General features: G+C 34.5%; 1 protein-coding gene across 2 annotated transcripts in view; it reads left to right on the top strand.

Annotated features, from left to right (window-relative positions):
• The window catches only part of LOC106873950 (transmembrane protein 196-like), a 272,654-nt gene that overhangs the window by 131,408 nt on the left and 117,246 nt on the right, over positions 1–24,000 (top strand). For both annotated transcript variants that reach the window (XR_008265170.2, XM_052971698.2), the window contains exon 2: positions 12,949–13,005. Coding sequence is in view for 1 of the 2 variants with exons in the window: in XM_052971698.2 (XP_052827658.1) it covers positions 12,949–13,005 (57 nt within the window). In the remaining variant the exon portion in view is untranslated. The remainder of the gene's footprint in view (positions 1–12,948; positions 13,006–24,000) is intronic.

Raw genomic sequence — 24,000 nt, forward strand, 5'->3', positions numbered from 1 at the left:
TTTATCACCTGTTGCTTATATATTTATTAACATTTCATTTATTTTTTATTATAATTTCGGATTATAAAATACTTTAAGGGTTTATTTGCTTCTTCGGGGTGATCATAACCATCATATATTGTCAGAAATGGTCACAGAATCATACAGTCAATGAGGTGAAAATATATTGGGAAAATCAATTATTTTATGCTTTGTGAAAAAACCAGAAGAAAGGAATAGTCACATATTACACATACACGTATATGATGAACAGTGTGTGTGTGTGTGTGTGGTGTGTGTGTGTGTGTGTGTGTGTGTGTGTGTGTGGTGTGTGTGTGTCTGCGTGTGTGTATATATGTATGTCCTATGTGTGTGTGTGTATAATATATGTATGTATGCATGAATATGTGTGCGTATGACTTGACCGCTGTGTTCAATCCTCTCTTCCTTACAACATCAACTATATCTAAAAATACATTTTTGAATTGTCCTTCCTTTTCATACGGCAGCAGAGTGTAATTTATAGGAAATTTGGATGCGAAAACACTTGTAGCTTGAGTAACTTGACAGAGTCACTTTTTAGGAAGCTGCATACGAAGATAGAATTATAGCCAATTCTATCTATATTAATCTATTCGAGCTGAGATTATAGGAGACCAGAACATCGGGCATTTTGTCCGAGGCTCTAACGATTCTGCCAATCCTCCGCCAAGAACGGCATCACAAAATACAACAACGTGTTTTGACATCTGCACAAACGATTCTGCCGATCTACCGTCAATTTTGCCAATTTATTGCCATTTCTGCCGATCCACCATCTTTTTAATAAGAATAAGAACTACAGCAACAAGCATAGCAAGAACATAAAATAAAACATCGATAAACACTTCTAGAAAATCAAAAACATGTAGTAGTAGTAGTAGTAGTAGTAGTAGTAGTAGGAGGAGGAGGAGGAGGAGGAGGAGGAGGAGGAGGAGGAAGAGGAAGAGGAGGAGAGGGAGGATGAGGAGGAGGAGGAGGAGGAGGAGGAGGTTGAAACCTTTTTCAGTTTTGAAATTACGAGGCAAAATGTCTGAATACTCATAACAGACTGGACAGATAAGTTTTTCTTTTGGATTCAGACCTGAATACAACTGACCAAAGAAAGAAACAACTGGTTGCCAATTTGATTTAAGGTCGTCCATGATCTTTATCAGTAAAGCCAGCCATTTTCTTTCAATTTATTGTTCGATAAAGGCAAATAATTGCCAGTAACATTCGGATTTGCTGTGTCATTAGATTCCCAGAAGCAGCGAAATGGAATTATTCAAACCTTTGGGAAAGAAACAGATGTTATTTCTCGTCTTTTATTTAACCATTCCATTTTAGTTTACAGTAGATCAATATCAACAACAACAGTAACAAATACGACAAAATAGATAATAAGAATAGCAAAATTAATAACAATGATAAATGTCTCATTACTGTCATTATCAAAAAGGGGCTTTACTCAAGACATTGGAAAGTCCTTATAAAATTCAACGGAATGTTTGTTGTATCTATCTATCTATCTATCTATCTATCTATCTATCTATCTATCTGTCTGTCTGTCTGTCTATCTACACTTATACATGGTTATGTGTGCGTGAGTAAATCTCTTTTATTGAAGGTTTTTCATACTCTTTCTTATTATTTCATTTAAAAGATTAGGTTTAGAAAGTTTTGGTGCGTTAATTGAATTAGGAAGTCTATTTTTCAAACTAAACACAAATGACAAATAAACAAATTAAAAAATATATAAAAATCTTGAAGACAGAGTTGAGTCTTCAATATACACACATACATACACATACATGCGCACACATACACCCACGCACGCACACATGGACAGATACAGACTCATATATATATATATCTATACACATACGCACAAACACATACATATGCACAGTCATACTTATCTATCTTGACCATTTGACTCAGATACGCGCTTCTTCGTGTGCTGAGACAGGAAAAATTCTTCACCCACGAGTAGGTCAGACATAGCACAACTGATCAAAAAGAGAAATAACTGAAATGAAATGCATTTCAGAGTTGTGCTAGGATGGGGTAAACTTATGCCATCTTCTTTATGCGACAACTACTGAAGTTCGCATCTTAGTGCGAGCCCTTGTAAGCATCATTCGCTGGCATGAAGAAAGCCTTTGGCAAGGTACCACACTCCAAAGTCTAGTAGTCGTTAATATTACATGAAAGGGTTTTGGGAGCCATAGAGATCACGGAGTCAGGTGCCCTCAGCAAAATGACAGCTCAGCGAAAAATTTAGCGTATACAATGATGATGATGATGAGGAGGATGATGACAACGACGAAGATGATGATGGTATAATTACAATCGTCATCATCATTTTATGTCCGTTTTTTCCATGCTTCTGCGGGTTGGATGGTTCTTCTCTAGCATGGCTTCTTGCCCCTTGTGGTGATTTGTGACCAGCACACTAGTAGTAGTAGTAGTAGTAGTAGTAGTAGTAGTAGTAGTAGTAGTAGTAGTAGTTACATTATTGTCTACGTTAGTGGTTATAATATCCCCTCTCCCATCGACCATATCATAAAGAAACTAAATATGAAAGACCATTGCCAGCCAGGCCTCATAGATCAAGGTCAGGTTTACTGGACGGTTTAACCTCAACCACATGTTCCATAACACTCCCCCCCCCCATGTGCACACTACCCCTGATCTCTGATCTAGCTGTTGATGGTGTATAGGTATACCAACTATACATCATTACCATGATTACGCATACAAAAACACAAGCATCTATATTTACATTGGAAGAAAAGAAGGAAATTATGAAGTGTAGTGGAGTGTAATGTTCATTCTTTTCTTGTAAACGAAGTGAAAATAATACAGCAGGGAACCGATTAGGTTAAATTTTGCGGCACACAACATACAAGTAGTAATATTCCTTCCTTAACAAAGGCGGCAGAATCGATAGCATGTTGGGGCAAAATGCTTTGCAGCATTTCGTCTTTACGTTCTGAGTTCAAATTCCACCAAGGTCGACTTTGCTTTTCGAGATCGATAAAATAAATACCAGTTGAGCACTGGGGTCGATCTAATCGACATAACCCTCCCCTGAAATTGCTGGGCTTGGGCCAAAACTTGAAAGCAATATTTCTTCCTTAACACTAGAAACAATATGTTACATTTACAATCTAAGGTACTTTTTTAATTACTGCTGGTCTTAGATTGCACAAAACGAGGCGGCTGCATTCTCTTTTGCTGTTTTACTGACAAGAACATACCCACAAGTCCTGGTTTCAGTGAACGTCTGTAAGCAAAATGCAATGTTAACTTTGGTAGTACTTTTCAGTCGGAATTAAAGGTATTGAGACTTGATGTAACCCGATGCTCTTATGACGTTCTTTAAACCAAAATATTATTGATTTCTCACTTTGAAAATAGCAACAAACAGGGTTGAAAGGAAAACTAATAATCTTCCTACTCGTGGCTCAGGAACACTTACACTATATTTTAATCACGCCAGTCTTATGACAGAGCCTCTCTATGGCTATACGACCTGATTGAAACAGTAGCCAAATCATCCCTAAATTACAGCCTTCTGTCTTGAAAATGAAACAACACATGTGATACTACGATTTTTGTTACAAAATGGTTGAGAGAAAGATGGGGTGGTCATACCTGGAATTTCTATAAGTGTAGGTCTACTCAGGCAATATTGAAGCTAAACAACAGCAACCAGTTAAACCATTAGTAAATATAACGGATTCAGTGTTAAAATTTCAAATGATTTATACTGTGTATATATATATATACGACATACTCTCTGTTGTAAACCCAATTCCTACTCTAACAATAAATTATCCGTAAGGGACTTTTAGCAGTGAGACATGTCAATCATATCAAATTGCCTGGGTTGCGACATTTGTTTCAAATAAGTGTAAATGGTAATCGCATTGAGGGAGAGGGGAAAAAAGAGAGGGGAGAGAAAGAGGGATAGAGAGAGAATTGTTTATGTAGATAGTGAGGTTCCATCAAGTTTGGACGCTACATGCTCAGAGACGAACGCTCCCTAGATTCTATTAATAGATATCATCCCTATATCTTTCCAAACACTTTCACTCTTATCCAAACGTTTAGTAAAATGCCTATATACATATATATATTACTATAATATGTTCATATATTGTGTTGATGTTAGCAAATTAAAATTTCATGTTAACATTTGTATTATAATGAGATTTTGACTGAAATTTAAGCTAAACTTAGTGTGCGCGCGTTCAGGTAAAATGATGAGCATCAGTTAAAAATTTGAGGGAGGGGGCATAAAATATGAAAAGAGTAATATTGCATCAATCATTTTTTCTGTTTAGTCATCTACAGGACTCAAAGTTACATTTGATTCCAAGTATCTAATCATTAAGTGAAAGACAAATTCAGATAAAAATGACAATACAAATAGTGGATGTTCTCGCTGGTAAGATTTGAGCTTAGGGGCATTAAAACTATACTTTATGTATGAACAATAATTTTATTAAACATATCATTTATAGATAATAACCAAATGCCTCCAGTTTATATTCTTCATCACTCGATGATTCTTTGCGGCAAATATTTAGTTCATTACTGGATGTGGCTTTGGTCCTTTTATTTAATTCATTTGAAGAAGAAATTTCTTGTTTCTTTATAAATACATCAAAGGTTCCTTGTATATTACAGTCATTTTCTTTTCTTTATAAATTACATGAGAAAGCATCAGATTATTTAAATCTGGAGCAATTTTTCTGCTTAGAAATTTGAACTTTCTGGTTTGAAAATCTCAGTCAATTTTTGAAAATGTGAAAAAGACTCCGTTGAACCCTTTGACAATTGAGTAAACAAGAATTTTCATTGTTACTTTGTCAACGTTTTCATAATGCTCTTCCATTTCAATGAGGTTTTATTTGCAATCTATTTATCACATGATTGAAACACACCATTTATGAAACACACCATTTATTAATACAAACATAAAGGAGTAACTGATTAGTAATATCAACAACTGTTTCTGTGTAATTTCGAACAATCTCTAGGTTTTTCATAGTTTTCTTCCTAGCTTTTTACTTAAACACTTTTATCATTTTACGGTATCCAGAAGATTAAAGGATTTCCCAAATTATTTTAATGCCGGACCTTATCAATAGCATTTTTTAACTGATCAAATGTATGACCAAGGTAAAACACTTTAATTGCTGCAATTAAACCTTGATCCATTTGTTACAAAAACGACACTGTAGTTAGAAACATAAACATTAATCTAATATTTGGAGGATGATGTAGAGATTGTGGATGACAAGATGCGATTTATTTACGATCAGTAGCACATGAAATATTATACTTTTGGCTTCCTAATATTTTTTAACTTCAGATACAAAGTGATGCGAAAACTAACGTAGTATCAATAAAGCAACAAGCCAAGCTTTTTATCTACTTTCTTTATGACTGGATGTGTCACTTTTACAAGACCTTTAATTGCCCCTGGATTTTCGGCACGATGCACAAGCATAAGCTTTAACCTATAGTATTCTGCTACATTACATCTAAACATTAATGCTAACCGATCTTTAGCTGCTTTAAAACCGGGCATCGGTGATTTTTCTTTGCAATATAGCTTCTTGCCGGCATGAACTTTGGTTTACATTAACCAGGTTACTGTTATTTCTTCTATTCAGTATCAGCACACATGTTTGCCTTACACTTTTACATTTTGCCAACCAACTCATTTTTTTTTATTTAAGTATAAAACAGCTATTGCGTGTAGTAAATGTTTTTTCACCATTGTCTTGCTTATATTTAGACGTCATAAAAATAGAAAAGGTTTTAGTACAAAAAACCCAGTTCTCATAGCAAGCATTATGCTTAATCGTTGCGTTGGATCAGCTAACCATATTTATAAAAGGCTTTTCCATGTAGAGAATAAAGTTGGACAGTTCTTTATTTTAGACCAATGTAGATTGCTAGGGAATAAACACTTTTGACATCGTTCAAATATTTTTTTCATTCGGATTGGTTTGATGTGGCGGCAGCATAGATAAGAGGAAAGGAAAGGTGTGCTAACATGCAAGTCTTATCATATGAACCTGAACATTCTCGAGCATCATCAATGCTACTCTGCACCACTAGCTCGAGAGATTCAGTCAACATGTGTTGAAATTATTGTAATTTAAGGTCGACTGCTGAAGAAGGGCATGGCCCACATTGCAAACCGAACGTAAACATTTTGCAGCTTATTCATGTGACTGCGGTTCCCTCAACATTCGTAAACTTTAAGATAAAAAAATAACTGTAAATGAATAACGGATACACCAAAACAACAGAAGTAAACATCAAGAAAGAAGAGGGAAATGAAACAAAGTAAAAACAAACAAGAAGAATAAACCCAGAAAAGTAAACGAGTATTTGCGTTACTAAGTAAATAGCTGGATGAATGCATTGAAGATACATATTAATTTAAGATTTCCAAACATTTACATGTAAATATTTCCATATACATTATGTATGTAGAGCATGGATATTTACATGTTTAATACACAAAGCGAGTCAGGTAGGATGAAACGGTTTGCAAGAAATGGTAAAGACGAAAGATAACACACAGCCATTAGTTTTGCATACATCCATACATACATGCATACACATGCACGTACATACGTACTTACATACATTCATACATGCATATATACCTATGTATATGCATGCATAGATACATATATAAACATATATGAATGTATGCATGTATACATATATATATACTTGCATATACATATATACATAAATAAATGCATATGCATACGCGCCTGCACACACACGCACGCATACATGCATATATATATATATATATATATATATATATATATATATATATATATATATATATATATATATATATATATATGTATATGTATATATATCGTGCGTTTTCTCTTTAATGTAACTCCGAATATGGAAGGTTAGCATAATCACAATCATTGAAATATTTAATGATATAAAATATAGTTTTATAATCCGATAACCGGAGATAGTTTTTATTGTTTCTGTAATGTGCAAAGTTATTTAAAGCAATTCCAGTTTGAAAGAGAGAGATAAATAAAAAAAATGTATATGCGTGCGAGTATGTATATGCTTATGGGTGAATGTGTTTATATAAATACATACACACACACACAGATGCATGCACACGTTTGATATTTTCTGTTTTGTATATTTTCTATTATTTCCAGTTTTGTTTGTATTTGTAATTGTAATACTGAACTTTTTAAACCACACATCTCTCTAAGAGATATCTATTCATATATCTTACATCTGCATTATTCACTCGCTTAATCATGCTCTCTCTTTTTCTCTTTCTGTATGCACACACATATACACATACATAAACACTCACTGACACATGCACACGGATATTTATTCTCCGTCGAGGATAAGACGCAGTTGCGTGGAAGGCTGTGGGAACACATTTGCCTCAGCTAATGCTACGCCTTCTGTGCCATCACGGAGAGGACACTGAGAAGATTTTCCAAAAGTAGCTTGCGCAACCGAATCGAAAACGAACTGAGAAATTAGTGAGCATTACTAATAGTATGAGTTTGGACAACAAAGACGAAGCGGTTACATGTAATATTGCTCGGTATCAATTCTTGGCGAACTGAAATTATCATTGGTTCGACTCAAGATAAACAAACACCCAACGATTATTGCTACCCACAGTGAAAGAGAGAGGGAGTCAGGAATGAGAAGAGTGAGTGAGTGAGAAAGAGATAGATAGAGAGAGAGAGAGAGAGAGAGAGAGAGAGAGAGAGAGAGAGAAGAGAGAGAGAGAGAGAGAGAGAGAGAGAGAGAGAGAGAGAGAGGAGAGAGAGCAAAGACGTAAACGGTATGTTGAGAATGGGAGATATAAGGATAAAGAAATCGCATTAACTTGCCATTAAAGGAAAACGGTTTTTCTTATGCTGTAATATTCCATGTATTATGTTGTAATATACTGAAATGTACCATTTCAGTCAAAACTGCTGGTGGAAATTAAATACACTGGACAGAGGTAAACAACTGTCTTCTATACTGTCACTCATATACATAAACACACAGTGCTGGCCATCTGCAGAGAACCTTAACACGATAGCACTGCTTAACGTGCCAAGTAATTGCTATGACTGTTTCAGTTTACCAGATTTCAAACTCTACTTTCTGGTCCGCCCGAGACTATAAAGGAAGACCCTGCTCAATATCTACGCACTGAGATAGAACCCGTAACGCTGATGTTGCACAGTTTTTTCAAAAGAAAGATAAATACGTATTGTAACATTTATGCTAGTTCAATGAAATTTCCATTAAAATGCGAATTGAAACTATATCACAAAGATCATTCGCAAGAGTCGTACCACATTTTTGATAGCATCTGGAGTATTTCATAAAACCAGATCCATCTTTATTCTTTGTTCTGGGTAAACATCTAAACTATCATCACCCCTTTAGTAGTAGTAGTAGTAGTAGTAGTAGTAGTAGTAGTAGTAGTAGTAGTAGTAGTAGTAGTAGTAGTAGTAGTAGCAGCAATATCTAGATATTATGAATAAATTATTCAGTTTAGTAATGCATTAAATTATGAACAACATAATTAGTGAATACGTTTTCAACGAAGAAATTAATAGGCATTTGTGTAAAACCATACTGATGCTTAGCTGTATACACACAATTATATGCATACTTATTCTCTCTCTCTCACACACACACACACATTATTTCTGCTCTTTGTGTATGTGGGTGTGTGTCTGTGTGTGTGTGTGTATAAAGCGTTGAGACTTTCATCATCATCATCATCATCATTATCATCATCAACATCGTCATCATCTTTGCTGTCAACGTCCTTCTTGCCATTCTCGACGCCATTCTCATTTGTATGAGCAAGACCCCTACCACCATTACTCCATCCTCATCTTATGACTACTGCTGCTTTGTATTGCTATGTCTGTGTGTGAGGGTCTGTGTGTATATACCATTCGTAGTAATATATATATATATATATATATATATATATATATATATATATATATATATATATATATATATATATATATAAAACCAGGGACGTGCTGTCAGAGTAGGCAAATTAGGAAGCCCCTGTCCAGAATAAAATTATAAATGATAATTGTTAAATATAAAAAGTAAATTATCAAATTATTTCCTCTTCATTATAAGATTACAAATTTCATGTCAGGAATTAAATTCTTAATTCAGTTGTATTATTTTGTTATGAGGAAGATATTTTGCTGCCTTCAATTTATTATGTGTCAACCTATGAAACTTTGCACGTATTCACTTCCAGAATGAATGAAATACTGTGTCGTTAAGGCATGATAATTTCTACCTTTGTTTTTGCATCGTTATTAGTGAAATGTTTGTGCAACAACAACAACAACAACAACAACTACTACTACTACTACTACTACTACTACTACTACTACTACTACTACTACTACTACTTCTGCTGCTGCTGCTGCTGCCGCTGCTAATGTGGTAGTGGTAGTAATTATTATGAGTGGGCCCGTTCTTAATGCTCACTTTTGGTTTTGATGTTATATAAGTAATTAACGGTTAAAACATAATTATTTAGAAAAATAATCATCGGATGTGCATTTATAGAAGATCATTTGAGCAGGAAACGTCTTCGAAATGCTTTGGTAGGTTCTAGAGTTGCTTGGTTTATCATGGGGCATATCCAAATAACAGCTTTTCCTGTTGTAAAAATCCTCTCCACCAATATTAAAATGGCTAGGCGTTATTTAACTGCAGCAAGCGTGAAATGGAATTACCCGTTGATGTTGATGGATTTTGAGACAAAGAAGTGTAGGATGCAAATTGCTTAATTGATGTTTCATCACTAAACATGATTTATCGTCTCTCCTCCTTTCCCAACTTTTATGATTCTTACAAAATTTCAGATGAACCTTCATTATTTCATTGGAAGTCTTGATAATAGTTGGAAGCCTTTCTACAACTATTGCTCAATATCTTAGTGCTGCATTTTCCCGTTCTAAACTGCTTCTAAGGCATTACTTTTGTGATTGCATGATAATGCTAGATGTAAATAGGGATGCTCACAAAGACGTTGAATCCTACTTTCAGTTTAAATAATAAGGTCTACTTAAAGACTTGTATTCACAATTTTGCCCAAATGGAGACAAAGCTTTCAGGACAACATCAGCAGCAATGTTTAGGTACATTGATATTTACCTCAACATGGTTCCATTGCCACATAATGCAATAATTTGAAAGGTTTTCTTTCAATTGAGAATTCCATGTATGATGCAACATTGGAAATGCCAATGGATGAAAGATGAAACAATATTTAATCATTCATCTTTCATCACGGTACGTAATAATCATTAACTTTGTTCCAAACATCTGATGATGCATAATTACACTTTATAATTATAACAAAACGTTTACAATAAAAACTAATTTCGACTTCGTATTCAAGTTTTTGATCAGAATAGTGTGTTTGTACATACATACATACATACATACATACATATATAAATATATGTTATATTAAGATATATATCGCGCGTGCGCACATAGACACACACACACATACACACACTCATACACGTACACAGACACATATATGGATTATACATTACATATACAGGATGTAAAGCTCATATGTACTTTTCTCCCCTACCATCACAACTCTGAAGAAGCTCTCTGTTGGAGACTTCGGAAACTCTACTTCCTACGACAATATAGCTTTATCCTTTGCTACTTTTTAATGTATAATAGGCACACGACACATACTCATATATACATACATCTGCAAGATGTACGGTATGTTAAAACTAAATTAATATTTTTATATATAATATATATATATATATATATATATATATATATATATATATAATATACACAGTCAAAAGCCAGGTGGTGGTATTAATCCAAATGATGAATTAAGCAGACGAAACAAACAGAAGCAGACAAAACAAACGCTATCTTGTCCTACACTTTTATGATAGCATCAATTCACATGTTTGGACTTCTACATTATTTTATCGATCTCAAAAGGAGGAAAGGCAACGCCGACCTTGCAAGAACTCAGAGCAAAAGATTCAGAACAAATTACCACAGGCATCTTGACATATAATTTAGTAACACTGCATACAGTATGTCTGAAGGAAAAGATGGATTTGACCACAGCCTGAACGTCTTTGATCCTATATTTGCTGAATAAGATATGACATTGGGCCAAACAATAACAATAGCAACAACAACAACAACCATCTACTTAGATTTAGTTAAATATCTATCGTGCAGTTGGCGGCAAGCTGGCAGAATCGTTACTGAGCTGGAAAATATACTTTGTGATATTTCTTCCAGCTTAACGTTTTGACTTCAAATACCGTTGGGGTCGACGTTGCCTTTCGGGGTCGACGTTGCTTTTCGGGATCGACGTTGCCTTTCGGGGTCGATAAAATAAGTACCAGTTGAGTACTGAGGACGACGTACTCGACTTACACCCTCTCCTCAAATTGCTGATCTTGTGCCAAAAATTGAGACCAAATATCTGTCGTGCAGGGGACAAGATATGAAACTCTAATCGTTCGGAACTTTATCAGCATAGTCAAATATAACTGAATCTGACTGTCTATGTCTTTTGGGGAGAGGAAGTTACTTTGAATAGCTCAGAATAATCACTAGCACATTCCACAATGCATTTTGGTAACAACACTTGAGGAATACACAGAATATTACATACTCAGGATATATTTACAAGCTGATTTATTAGACATAATAATTGTCAACAAGGTTAAGGTAAAAATTATATTTTTATGTAATTCATATTTTTTTTATTACAAAGCGAATAAAATTTTTTGTTAATAAATGGAAAATATCAGATTTTGATATCTTGATTCCTAAAAATTACCGTCCCCTAAAAATATTAAACAAGAATAATACAAGTATCAAAATATATGGAGAAAAATAAACGCAAAGAATATTTTTGGGTTATATAATCATGCAAAAATACTTATAAATACATGCACACATTTGTAAGCGAACATAGACTAAAACAAAAAGAAAGAGAAAAGGGGAAGTAGTGGGGAGAGAGAGAGAGAGAGAGAGAGAGAGAGAGAGAGAGAGAGAGAGAGAGAGAGATAGAGATGAAAAGAACATAAAATAAGAATCGAGTCAAAGGTAGAGAGAATGAGAATGAGAATGAAAAGCAAATAGCATGAATATTGCTTATTTTAGTCTGTGCCAAATTGCAAATGTAGTACATATGTAGTGCACTTTTGCATGACCACAGACGTAGTCTTACACCATCCACCGACTATAAAAATATCTCAACTTCCACAGCTTACATGTAAAGGTCATTGTAAGAAACTTCCGCCATGTTTAGCTGTTTTTATTTCATATTTTTACTTCACTGTTTCTTTTGCTCCCTCTCCTTTTTCTTTGATGCACATTATGATACACACGCGCACGAGCGCGCGCACAGCCACACATATAACTATATATATGTGTGTGTGTATGTCTGTGTATATATGTATACGTATATATACATATATATGTATATACACACACACACACACACGCACACACACGAATGCATACATGTATATGAATAAAAGCATGTAATATTGGTGAATATGCATATACGTTCTTCTGTATATACGTATATGTTATATATATACACACACACACACTCGCACACAAATCCACGCAGACATATATGATATAAAGAGCAAAAGCAGTTGAGAAAACTCCATTGCAGTAATAACTGCAGCTAATTTTAGTTTAGTCAATGCCAACTTGTAATAAGGTAATACACAATAGACCAAAAAGACTGAAAATAATCTGTTTTATACAGGCTGTGTTCATTTACCTTGTTGGCTACTTTCACTTTCTAAATATTGTTGTCTTTTTTTTTTCTTTTTACAGTTCATTATCACAGGCATATTAGGTGTGTGTTCCACACGAAGGAAATCCCCATACTTGGTAAGATTGAAAATTTATTCATATCCTTTCTCTCTCTCCCTTCCCTACCATGTGTATGTATGTATGTATGTGCGTGTGAGTGTGTGTATTCTGTTTGGTAACATGTATGTTCATGTGTAAACACGCACAGGCTTTGTATGTATGCATGCCTACGTGTCACAGTGTGCACAGGTGCGAGTGTAAGCTAAAAGCGTATAAATTATTTTGTCCAGAAATTTACAAATGCCCTTATTATTATTAATGTTGTTATTATTATTATTATTATTATTATTATTATTATTATTATTATTATTATTGTTGTTGTTGTTGTTGTTGTTGTTGTTATTGGTGTTGTTATTACTTCTATTATAACATTTTAAACATATTTTTTCTATTAATTTTACTAATACTCCTATTCCAATAGATATATACTTAAACAGGTCATCTGCTATATATATATATATATATATATACATATATATATATATATATATATATATATATATATATATATATATATATATATATATATATATATATATATATATATATATATATATATATATATATATATATATATATATATATATATATATATATATATATATATATATGCGCAGGAGTGGCTGTGTGGTAAGTAGCTTGCTTACCAACCACATGGTTCCTGGTTCAGTCCCACTGCGTGGCGTCTTGGGCAAGTGTCTTCTACTATAGCCTCGGGCCGACCAAACCCTTGTGAGTGGATTTGGTAGACGGAAACTGAAAGAAGCTCGTCGTATATATGTATATATCTATATATATATATGTGTGTGTGTGTGTGTGTGTGTGTGTGTGTGTGTGTGTGTGTGTGTGTGTGTTTGTCCCCCTAGCATTGCTTCACAACCAATGCTGGTGTGTTTATGTCCCCGTCACTTAGCGGTTCGGCAAAAGAGACCGATAGAATAAGTACTAGGCTTACAAAGAATAAGTCCCGGGGTCGATTTGCTCGACTAAAGGTGGTGCTCCAGTATGGCCGCAGTCAAATGACTGAAACAAGTAAAAGAGTAAAAGAATAAAAGAATATATATATATAATTGAGATTCAGTTGAATTAGTTACTTAAGTTGAAGCACCAAGTCAGTTCGGTATTATCGGAACAGCTGAAGGAAACGAATATTTAAAACTGATATTGCACCCTGCTATTTTTATACATCACTGCTTAGCGTTGTCACCCCATATTGTTCAATTATGTGGAGCCGCTTGAAACGGTGGAACTGCATCACTACTTGATATCCTGTTACTTATTTTGATTATATATATATATAAATTACAGGATGGCAGTGTTAAGCAGCGATATATATATATAAATACAGGCTTTTTACTAGTTCAAATATACTTGATGCATATTTGAACCTTTAGAAAGCTATTCCCTGTATTTTTTTTACGGAAACAATTTCTCGCCGTAAACAAATCGGTGTAGATACACTGAGTCATTACATGGCACTCCATAACCAGACTGTTGTATGCATGCATTTCAGTGTGGTTATCACCCCTTCTGTTGCAGAGACCAGAAAGACAGACACTGTGAACTAACACGTGACACAGGTTCGTCTTATGGTATTCCCGTCATCGTTCAATGACTGGTAGCGCTATTCAGCAGCTCACCATAGATAAGATATGAGGTGACAACGCTAAGCAGTGATGTGTAAGAGTAACAGGGTGCAATATAAGTTTTAAATATTCATTTTCTTCGGGTGTTCCGATAATCTTTTTTACTTAACAACCATAGTTGTATAAATGCATAATTATAATTATATAGGATCTAAGAATAACATTATCAAAGATTGTTTGCAAAAATTTTTTAAATGATAATCTGATTCTTAAGTCCTATTCCTTTATAATTATATAATTATGGCGTTATATATCAATTGTTGTTAAAATGTACTAATAATTGAAACAGCTATAGGAGATGAATATTTGATATTGTAGCCTGTCTTATTTCATCCATTATAGCTTGTTGCACAGTATGAGCAAGAACATGCATGGAAATGCATTTAACATGTGAAATTTCGGAAGTCTGTTGTGACGTAATAAGCTGAACATTTATTGCTTTTTTAGGGCGGTGCATCGAGTTCTTGAGCAAAACACTTCATCTCTTGTTGCTCTGCCATCACTTCGACACTTGACACGTGGTACACCGTGCACCTTTCAGCCACTTTGATGAAGAGAATGAGCTAATGTGAAGCACGAGCATTTAATCACTATTAACAAATCCTTTATGCAGGTCGTTCGGCAAAAGTTGAAGGCTCATAAGTCATCTTCGACGGGAGACTCCATTATGTATATACATATATACATACGTACATACATACATGCATATATATATATATATATATATATATATATATATATATATATATATATATATATGGCAAAAAGAAAATGGAGGGGATACCAACATGATATACATCAGCCGGTAGACATTCTATTATGTCTATTTATTCCAAAACAAAAGGGAGTATTGTAAGAATACATACACATGCAAAGGCTGTGTGCTACACAAATATATACTAGTAATACATAAAAGAGTAAAAGATTGAAAAATCAGTTCCTTACAGCTGTTTCTGCCAAGAGATACTTCCCAACCTCTAACTCTCACGGAAATATATATATATATATATATATATATATATATATAATGCAAGAGAGTTAGGGGTTGAGGATTCAACCCACTAAGGGATAGTATCAATCCAATATACTGCTGGGAGGGTACCCAATTATTGTTACACTAGTGTTATACCAAATGTAATAAGTGTGTGCGGGTAAAAGGGGGGTTATTTTACCCTAAATTTATATAACAATTAGAAAATGGAGGAATATATATATATATATATATATATATATATATATATAAATATATTGTCTGCTTGTAATTTGCAGATATATAATTCATCATATGCTTTATCAAGCCCCCTTACTTTCTCGTCCTCTCTTATTCTGCACCTCGCCTCTCTCTCTCTTGCGCTCTCTTCATTGATTTTGCTATTTTTCGTTTTCATCGTTTGTCGTTTTCATTAGCAGCTTTCCTTCTGTTTCTTTCTCCTGCCTATTTGCTAGTTTCTCCAACACTATTATTATCTTGTTAACTTTGGTTTTGTTTCACCTCAAATAAAGGGGCATACCCTAAACGTAGCTAGATATCAGTTCTAATCTGTTTTGTTCTCTATCGTCTTTTTTTATATTATTAATGTTATTAATTTGTACCGTGCAAGGGGTAGCGGTAGAAATGAGATGTTTTTAACTGTTGAAAATATATATTAGTAATAATCCTTATTAATTCTCCCTTGGCCACTTATGTTGCTTTTCTCGCACCCACCACCATTTTTCACTTGGCTTCATCTTAAAGAATGTCTGTTTCAAATTAAGCACTTGTATTTTTACCTGAATTGTCGAAAGAAAAAAGAAGAAAAAAATTTGAAGCAAAATGAAAACTGGGCAGCTTTCTCATATTTTGGCAGTAATTAAATATTTATTTATAGAGCAATACTTTAAATTTGTTCCAAGTGAGTTTTTCTTGATACAGGTTTCTTTAAAATGCTACACGAACTCATCTAACTAGTTTATTCAGAAAATATCTTTCTATTTATACATACTCTCTCTCTCTCTCTCTCTCTCTCTCTCTCTCTCTTTCTCACACACACACACACAAACACACAAGCACACACAAGCACACACAATCACTCACATACGTGCATATATATATATATATATATATATATATATGTGTGTATATATATATCTTGCAGTAGAGATTCTTGTAAACACATGCACAAATGTATAAATGTGGCAGGGAGGGTTATAAACTATTGCCAAGAAAAATTTTAAACTCTGGTTCAGTTTCTAGGGTCATTTACATAGTTAAAAACTGTAAAGAAATTTTGGCTTTATGCATATCTTTAGAAGACAATTGTATTGCGTTCGTTTGTAAAGTAACATAGCATATTATATCAGAAAATGGAAATAAAAGAAGAATCTGGTAAATTCATTTGCACTAAACAGATAAAAGATGATACATCAATCTGTCCTAAGTTACATTGTCAGAAGACCTGAAATGTTTTCTTCATAGTTGGGTGTACAACTTGTAAGATAAATCGAATGTACCCTAATCTGAGTTTCAGGATAAGATAATATATCGTTTACTCCACACGACACTACCAAATGGATCCCACAAGTTAATAAATGTAAAATGAAGGTTTCTACCCAGATAATTTTCAAAACACCACCAGAAAATTTGAACTTATGATCCATGTACAAATAATCTAATACTTTATCCATTATGCTATTTCACCTCAAGTGAACATCTTAAGTAATGCAGAATTAAATGTACAGAGAATAGATACATAGAACTATATTGCTAGAGGTAAAAATCTATGCTTCATCAGTTGGTCGTTCAATATCCGACCAACGAAGTAATTTCATCTCTATCAACTAATATTGATTACTAACAAAGCTCGAATCCAGGCTTTGTCACAATGTTATGCCAGGCAAGATATATTAGTTTACTTCACTAATGTATGAAACTTTAATGTATTTCCAATTTTCACTTGAGTGACTATAAGGAGGACGGTTTCTAGTTACAAGTAACTTGCTTCAGCAGTTCCTGTAAATATGCAAAACCAGCCATCTGATTCTAATATGCAAAATCACATTCATGTAATATATTAGAAATATATTAGAGTTCTACTAATAAACCAGACATAATGCGCTCTCTGACATTACCCAGTCATAAGCACTAGGTTATTTAAATGAAACAAGGAATAGATATTCAAGGGCAAGTTATTAATGCATAGCTAAATGCTTCTATCTATTTCACAGTTTCTTCCATTTAATCATAAAAGATATAAAGCTGCTATTATTTTTAACACGTTCGTGTACCCTGAAACGTGGCAGGACATTCGCTGCGGTTAACTGTCTCGTCTCGGAAGAGGAATTCTTATAGACATTGTCTTTGAAAACACACCGAGTTGGACTACAAATGAGATCATCAGACTGCTGGGTACATGCTTTTGCGTCGTTACGCTTTACCAGTTACAGACAACAAATCTGCTTTTGAAAGCCAACTAAGAACTGCCGTTGCCATATGCAAACAGCAAAAGATAAATTTGCTGGCTTGTGCAAAGCTCTGTTAAGCTATGATTAATCAATACATTTAATACAACATATTATTTATAAAAGACAAAAGACAAACCATGGCATATTTCATAAACCAAATTTACATTATAATGTTCAGCATCCTCAGTTAATTGATAACAGTTGATAAAATAATAATGTTATAAAGTACAAGATGAACCATGTAAAGAAGTGACGACACAAAGAAATCTAAACATCAGCGGCATAGTGAATCACAGCATTGGTTTTAATGTAATTTGAACTTATAAGAGTGGCCATTGACATAAGCGAGTGTAAAGCTTTTATGCGGACTTGCGACTGGTTACAGCATTTAGACATCAAGCAATGAACTAATTACGCTTCAACGGAATACATTTCAGTTCATTTGTGTTAAGGGTTAGGGCAACGAAGCCTCTTTGTTGATGAGCTGTGATATTTACGAAAGGCAGTTTAATATATTTATATCAATGTGCCAAACAACAAATTCTGTATATGTATGTGTGTTAATACGTGCGTGTATGTGTGTGTGTGTATGTTTGTGCGTGTTTGTGTGTGTGGGGGGCGGGGGGCGTGCGCTTGTGTGTTTGTAGAAGAAATGAACACAAGAGTAGCTGAGCCGAGTGGTCAAGAAATTCGCTTCACAAATAAGAGGTATCAGATTCAGTCCTAATGTGTGGAAACATGGGTGTGTATCTTTTACCATAGTTTCAGAATTTAGAAAAAAGATGCACAGTTTATCAAAGAAAAGTTGTATTTGAGAAGAAATTGGTGCTAATAATCTTGAAATTCCTTTTATTCCACCGATCCAATGACTCCACCATTACCATCAATTACTGCTTCAGGACAGGGTCGAAAGTGTTGGCATGCCCGAATCAGATGATCCTTATCAGTTTTGGACACAGAACTGGTTATGGCGAACTTCAGAGATTATATGGTGTTATGGGTGTGTTGAATTATCTCTCACCTAGACCCCATAATTAATAGTCCAGTGGATTGAGATTCGGTGAGCTAAGTGGCCATGTCTCTATGAAAACATGATCATAGAGATTGGTACGCATCCACGCTGGGGTTGTTCTAGCCTTATGGAAAGGTGCAAAATCTTTTTGTAAGACATATGACCGTCTGTTGCGTGCTTTGTTTATCGAGAGCTTCACAATGTAGACAGCGGCATTGACTCTTAAGCTCGGTGAAAAAAGTGAGGAAGCTTGACATCTCCCTCATTGCTGACGACTCCAAGAACTATCAGAGTTGCTGGGAATTTATATGTATGACTGTTGGAACTTCATTCAGGTCTCTGCACAACCATCTGTCGTCCATTCAGTCTATCCTGATCAAAGTCTTTCTCATCGGAGAAAATCCAAAGCACTCCAACCTCTTGGTATTTTAACATCTTTAGCAAACGCTTTACCCGAATCGAACGATTCTCTCCTATCACATCAGACATAAACTGACCCCTCCGCATCACATATGACTTGTACCGGATGTCCTCATGTACAACTCTTCTGATGATGCATTCTGAAACCTTGAAGTATTTTGTAATGGTTTTGATTGACTTGCCAGATTTTGATCGATTATTGAGGTCCTTTGTAATGCCTCTGACTGACTTGCCGAGTTTTCATCTATCATTTCTTGGACTTATTTTACAAAATTATATCTTCTAATGGTGTTAGGACCCTGTTTAAGCGTTTTGTATTTGGCTGCTGATGTTATATTCCTTTGTATTTGGCTGCTGATGTTATATTCCCGTCAACAGCTTCCAGCTCCTTTCGACTTTTGGCAACAAAGGGTCAGGAAACTTTCAGGAAGCGAGCTATCTCTGTATCCCTAAGCTGCACTTTTAAGGCAATGATTACAGCGTACCTTTTCAGTTGCTGAGAGAACCTGTTGTCTGACATTATATATCTGAAAAGTAAATTTTAAAAAATAAGTGAGAAGAAAGAAGTTTTCAATATAATATTGACGTCTACTTTTCCATAATTGCAAAGATTAAAAGAAATTTCTTGGCATAGATTTTGCTGTTGCTAACTCGTACCTCTTTCGAAGCAATGTAATATTTCCCTTATAACGCAATAGTCAGATATATCGAAAGGAAAAGGAAATACACTGTCTCTGTCTCTCTCGCACGCACGCGCATGCACACGCACACGCACACACACACACACACACACACACACACACGTACACACACACACACACACACAGATATGTATATATATATATATATATATATATATATATATATATATATATACAGTCGAGTAGTATATTACTGGTTCTGGTATGCAATTGGTCAGAATTTTACTGTCGGGTTTTCGCAGACTGTTGCACTTGGTAATATTCATTCTTCAGACATACTGACCTGAAGCATATTGCCTTTTTTATTTTAGCAGTATGTATAAATCCTAGATGACAATGTTGCTAATAGGAAGCGGAATGGAATATAGTGAAAAATTATTTTTTCCTGGAGGAGAAAGTAATTTCTCATTGATTGTTACTAGCCATAGTTGAAGTGCGTGAATTGCGTACGTGTGTAAATGTATGTCCAAAACTGGGCACTTATCCTAGACTCTGATTACTCCTAGTCCCAAAATGTGGCTTGTCAAAAGTTAGGTATGAACACGTTACCACAACGAATTCTCACTTATGAGGGCAGTACACCAAACATTTCGAGGAAAGCACCCGGGACAATTTTTAGAATGATTATGCTCTCTCTCAATTCGTTTTAGTTGAACTTGTATGGCGTTTTAGTACCATACATAACTGCTAAGATTGTAACATTATGCCTCTTTCGCATTCTGAAAGATAATCTGTGATAATTCAGGATAGCCTTAAAACATGTTTTGCGCAGACCCGAAACATTTCTGTATGAGTATCGTTCTGCTGTTGGACGATACCATCTCTGCTTCGCAGACCTCTCCTTCTGCGTTGAATTCGATATTTATGGGGAACTCACTATAATATTGTTATGTATATCTATAATATAATTAAGGGAGAGAACTTACAATGTCTTCTGAGTGTGGCAAGATAAAAGTTTGTCAACGACCTTTTGGCAGAAGTGAAATGACAGAGGTGTGTCTATATATATGTGTGTATATACAGGAAGTAAGCATGGGACGAGACAAGTAATCTCGTTTATTTCCTGTTGACGAGCAAGGCAGGTAATCTTGTTTACTTCCTGTTAAAAAGGGAAGTTGAGAATACAGGAGGACTTGGTGCGGATAGTGCAAAACAAGAGAGGAAGGTGAATACGGATCGGAACGTTCACCTTTAAACAACTGAGGACTGTTCATGAAAATCTTTGAATATTAATTCCTTGTTTGAACAATTTCTGTTGTTGCGATACATATGAATTTGCTTCATCGTAACAATATCTATATCTCCGGTATAAAAGAAGCTGTGTACTTCCGGCCAACCTGTCTGAAGATTCGTAAACATTGCCAAGTACAACTATCGACGCGAAACCGACGGTAACATTCTGACCAGTTATATGCTCTTATACAGAAATAATAATATAACTGCTTAAATATATATATATATATATATATATATATATATATATATATATATATATATATATATATATATATATATATACATACACATATATACAGGGGTTGGATAAAATAATGGAAATATCTTAAAATTTCAAACAAATTTATTTTAACATGGGGTAGGACCGCCTTTGCCAATAATTATAGCTTGACTTCTAAGAGGTATGGACTCGTGCAAAGTTTGAATTGTTTTCAAAGGAACTTTTGTCCATTCTTCAGCTAAAACAGTTTCCAGTTCTTGTAGTGATGATGGTGGATGATATCAACTCCTTGTTTTTCTAAACTGCAACCATAAACGTTCAATAATATTGAGATCTGGGGACTGTGGTGGCCAAGTTCACTTGAATGTTCCTCGTGCCATTTAGTAACAACTTTAGCTGTGTGAATTGGTGCGTTATCACCCTGAAAGATTGCGTTTCCCTCCGGAAACAGTTCCGCAAACATAAGATGAATTTGATCAGATAAAATGCTTAAATAGTCTTGACTATTAATTCTGCCATGAAGGGAAACCATTGGGCCGGCGGATTTCCAAGATATAGCCCCCACCCCAGATCATCACAAATCCTCCTCCATGTTTAACGGTTGGAAGAAGGCAGTCTGGGTCAAATGCTTCTTTTGGCTGTCTCCACTCTTATACTCGGCCGGTGGTCGGAGATAATGTAAAGGATGTAAATAACATTTTCCCAATGCTTTAGAGACCACTTCTGTAGGTTTTTACTCCTCTCTAAACGCTTTGCAACGTTTGTTTTTGAAAGTAGTGGTTTTCTGATTGCAGCCCTCCCGTGAAATCCGGCTTTGTGCAGCTCCTGGCAAACAGTTTTTGTGGAAACTGTGTTCCTGAGGTAGTCATTAAGCTCTGCAGTAATTTTGGGAGCTGTACTTTTGTGATCCTTTCTAACAATTCGCGTAAGAATCCGACGGTCCCTATCTGAAAGTTTTGGTTTTTGCCGAGTTTTGTTTCGACGGGAAGGTTCTTCCCACTTTTTCAAAGGCTGTCATTACTTTCGAGACAGTACATCTTGATACACCAAACATTTCGGCTGTTTTCGTTACGCTAGCGCCTGACATACGAGCGCCAACAATTTGACCTCTTTGAAAATCCGATAGATCTGTCATTTCAATGAATTTTAATTACCTTTTTCTGATGATATCTGAAAAGAAACATGAATTTTAGCAAAACATATTAAGTAACACTAATAATTAATCAAAAAATATGAAAATAAACAAGCTTTTGACTGTTTTATAGATATTTCAAAATGATGATGCTATGATGCTAGATGTTTCCATTAATTTGTCCAAACCCTGTATATATATATATATACTTGAAAAAATATTTATATATACGTACTTGAGTATATATATATATATATATATATATATATATATATATATATATATACATACATACATATATATATATATATGTGTGTGTGTGTGTGTGTAATAGATAGATAGATGTAACCTATAACCGGTCTATTACTCATACTTAGTGCGCTTTTATCATAGATATGTAAGTATGTATGTATGTAAAAAACAGTCCATCGTTACATTTAACTCAAAATAGATTAGTATCTCTCACTTAAAGCTAGACTTGATTAAAAACAAATATTTATCAAAGAGCCATGGGTTGCTAGAATATTACCTGATAACCGCCTCCTGACTTAAATATATGATCCTCAAAACATATAAGCTTGTATGTGGTTAATGAAACTATTGAACACATTCAGAGAAACTGATTCGACAAATTTCCGGCCATTTTCTAGATATGGTTTATGTGTTTTAAGTCCTAAATGTCAAGACCGTAATTCCTACAATAGATGACCTTACCTAATATATTGATTGAATAATTATTTGATTGGTTAACTTCATTACATAGACCTTATTGAGAAAAGCTAGCTAAAATTGCTTAATAACAAGACCCAATACTTCCCTATTGAAAATATCGCATATTAAATAAGCATCAATATACGATATACTTTTGTTAAGAGTATGAATACATATTAGCTGAATTAATTGGTCTTGAATTACAAACTAAAAATCTTTTCTGAATTCTTACTGAAGATAGTCTCTGATTTAGCCCATATAGGTGTAAATAGATTCTACATACAAACACAGATTAACTCTGTAAACGAATAAAGTGTACTGTCGTGTTACAGGAATTTTACAAGATCTGTAGTTCTTTTGTTGCTGTAATGGCTAATCAACGGATGGATCCTTCCAACAGTAAAAGCCAGACACACTGTTAGCTCTGTCTTTTCTTCGAAATTTGTCTCAGCAAGATCTTCGTTATTATGGATTCTTATGGACTAGCAGAACCA

This window comes from Octopus bimaculoides, chromosome 11, assembly GCF_046866305.1.
Source record: "Octopus bimaculoides isolate indiv1 chromosome 11, ASM4686630v1, whole genome shotgun sequence".
NCBI classification, from domain to species: Eukaryota; Metazoa; Mollusca; class Cephalopoda; order Octopoda; family Octopodidae; genus Octopus; species Octopus bimaculoides.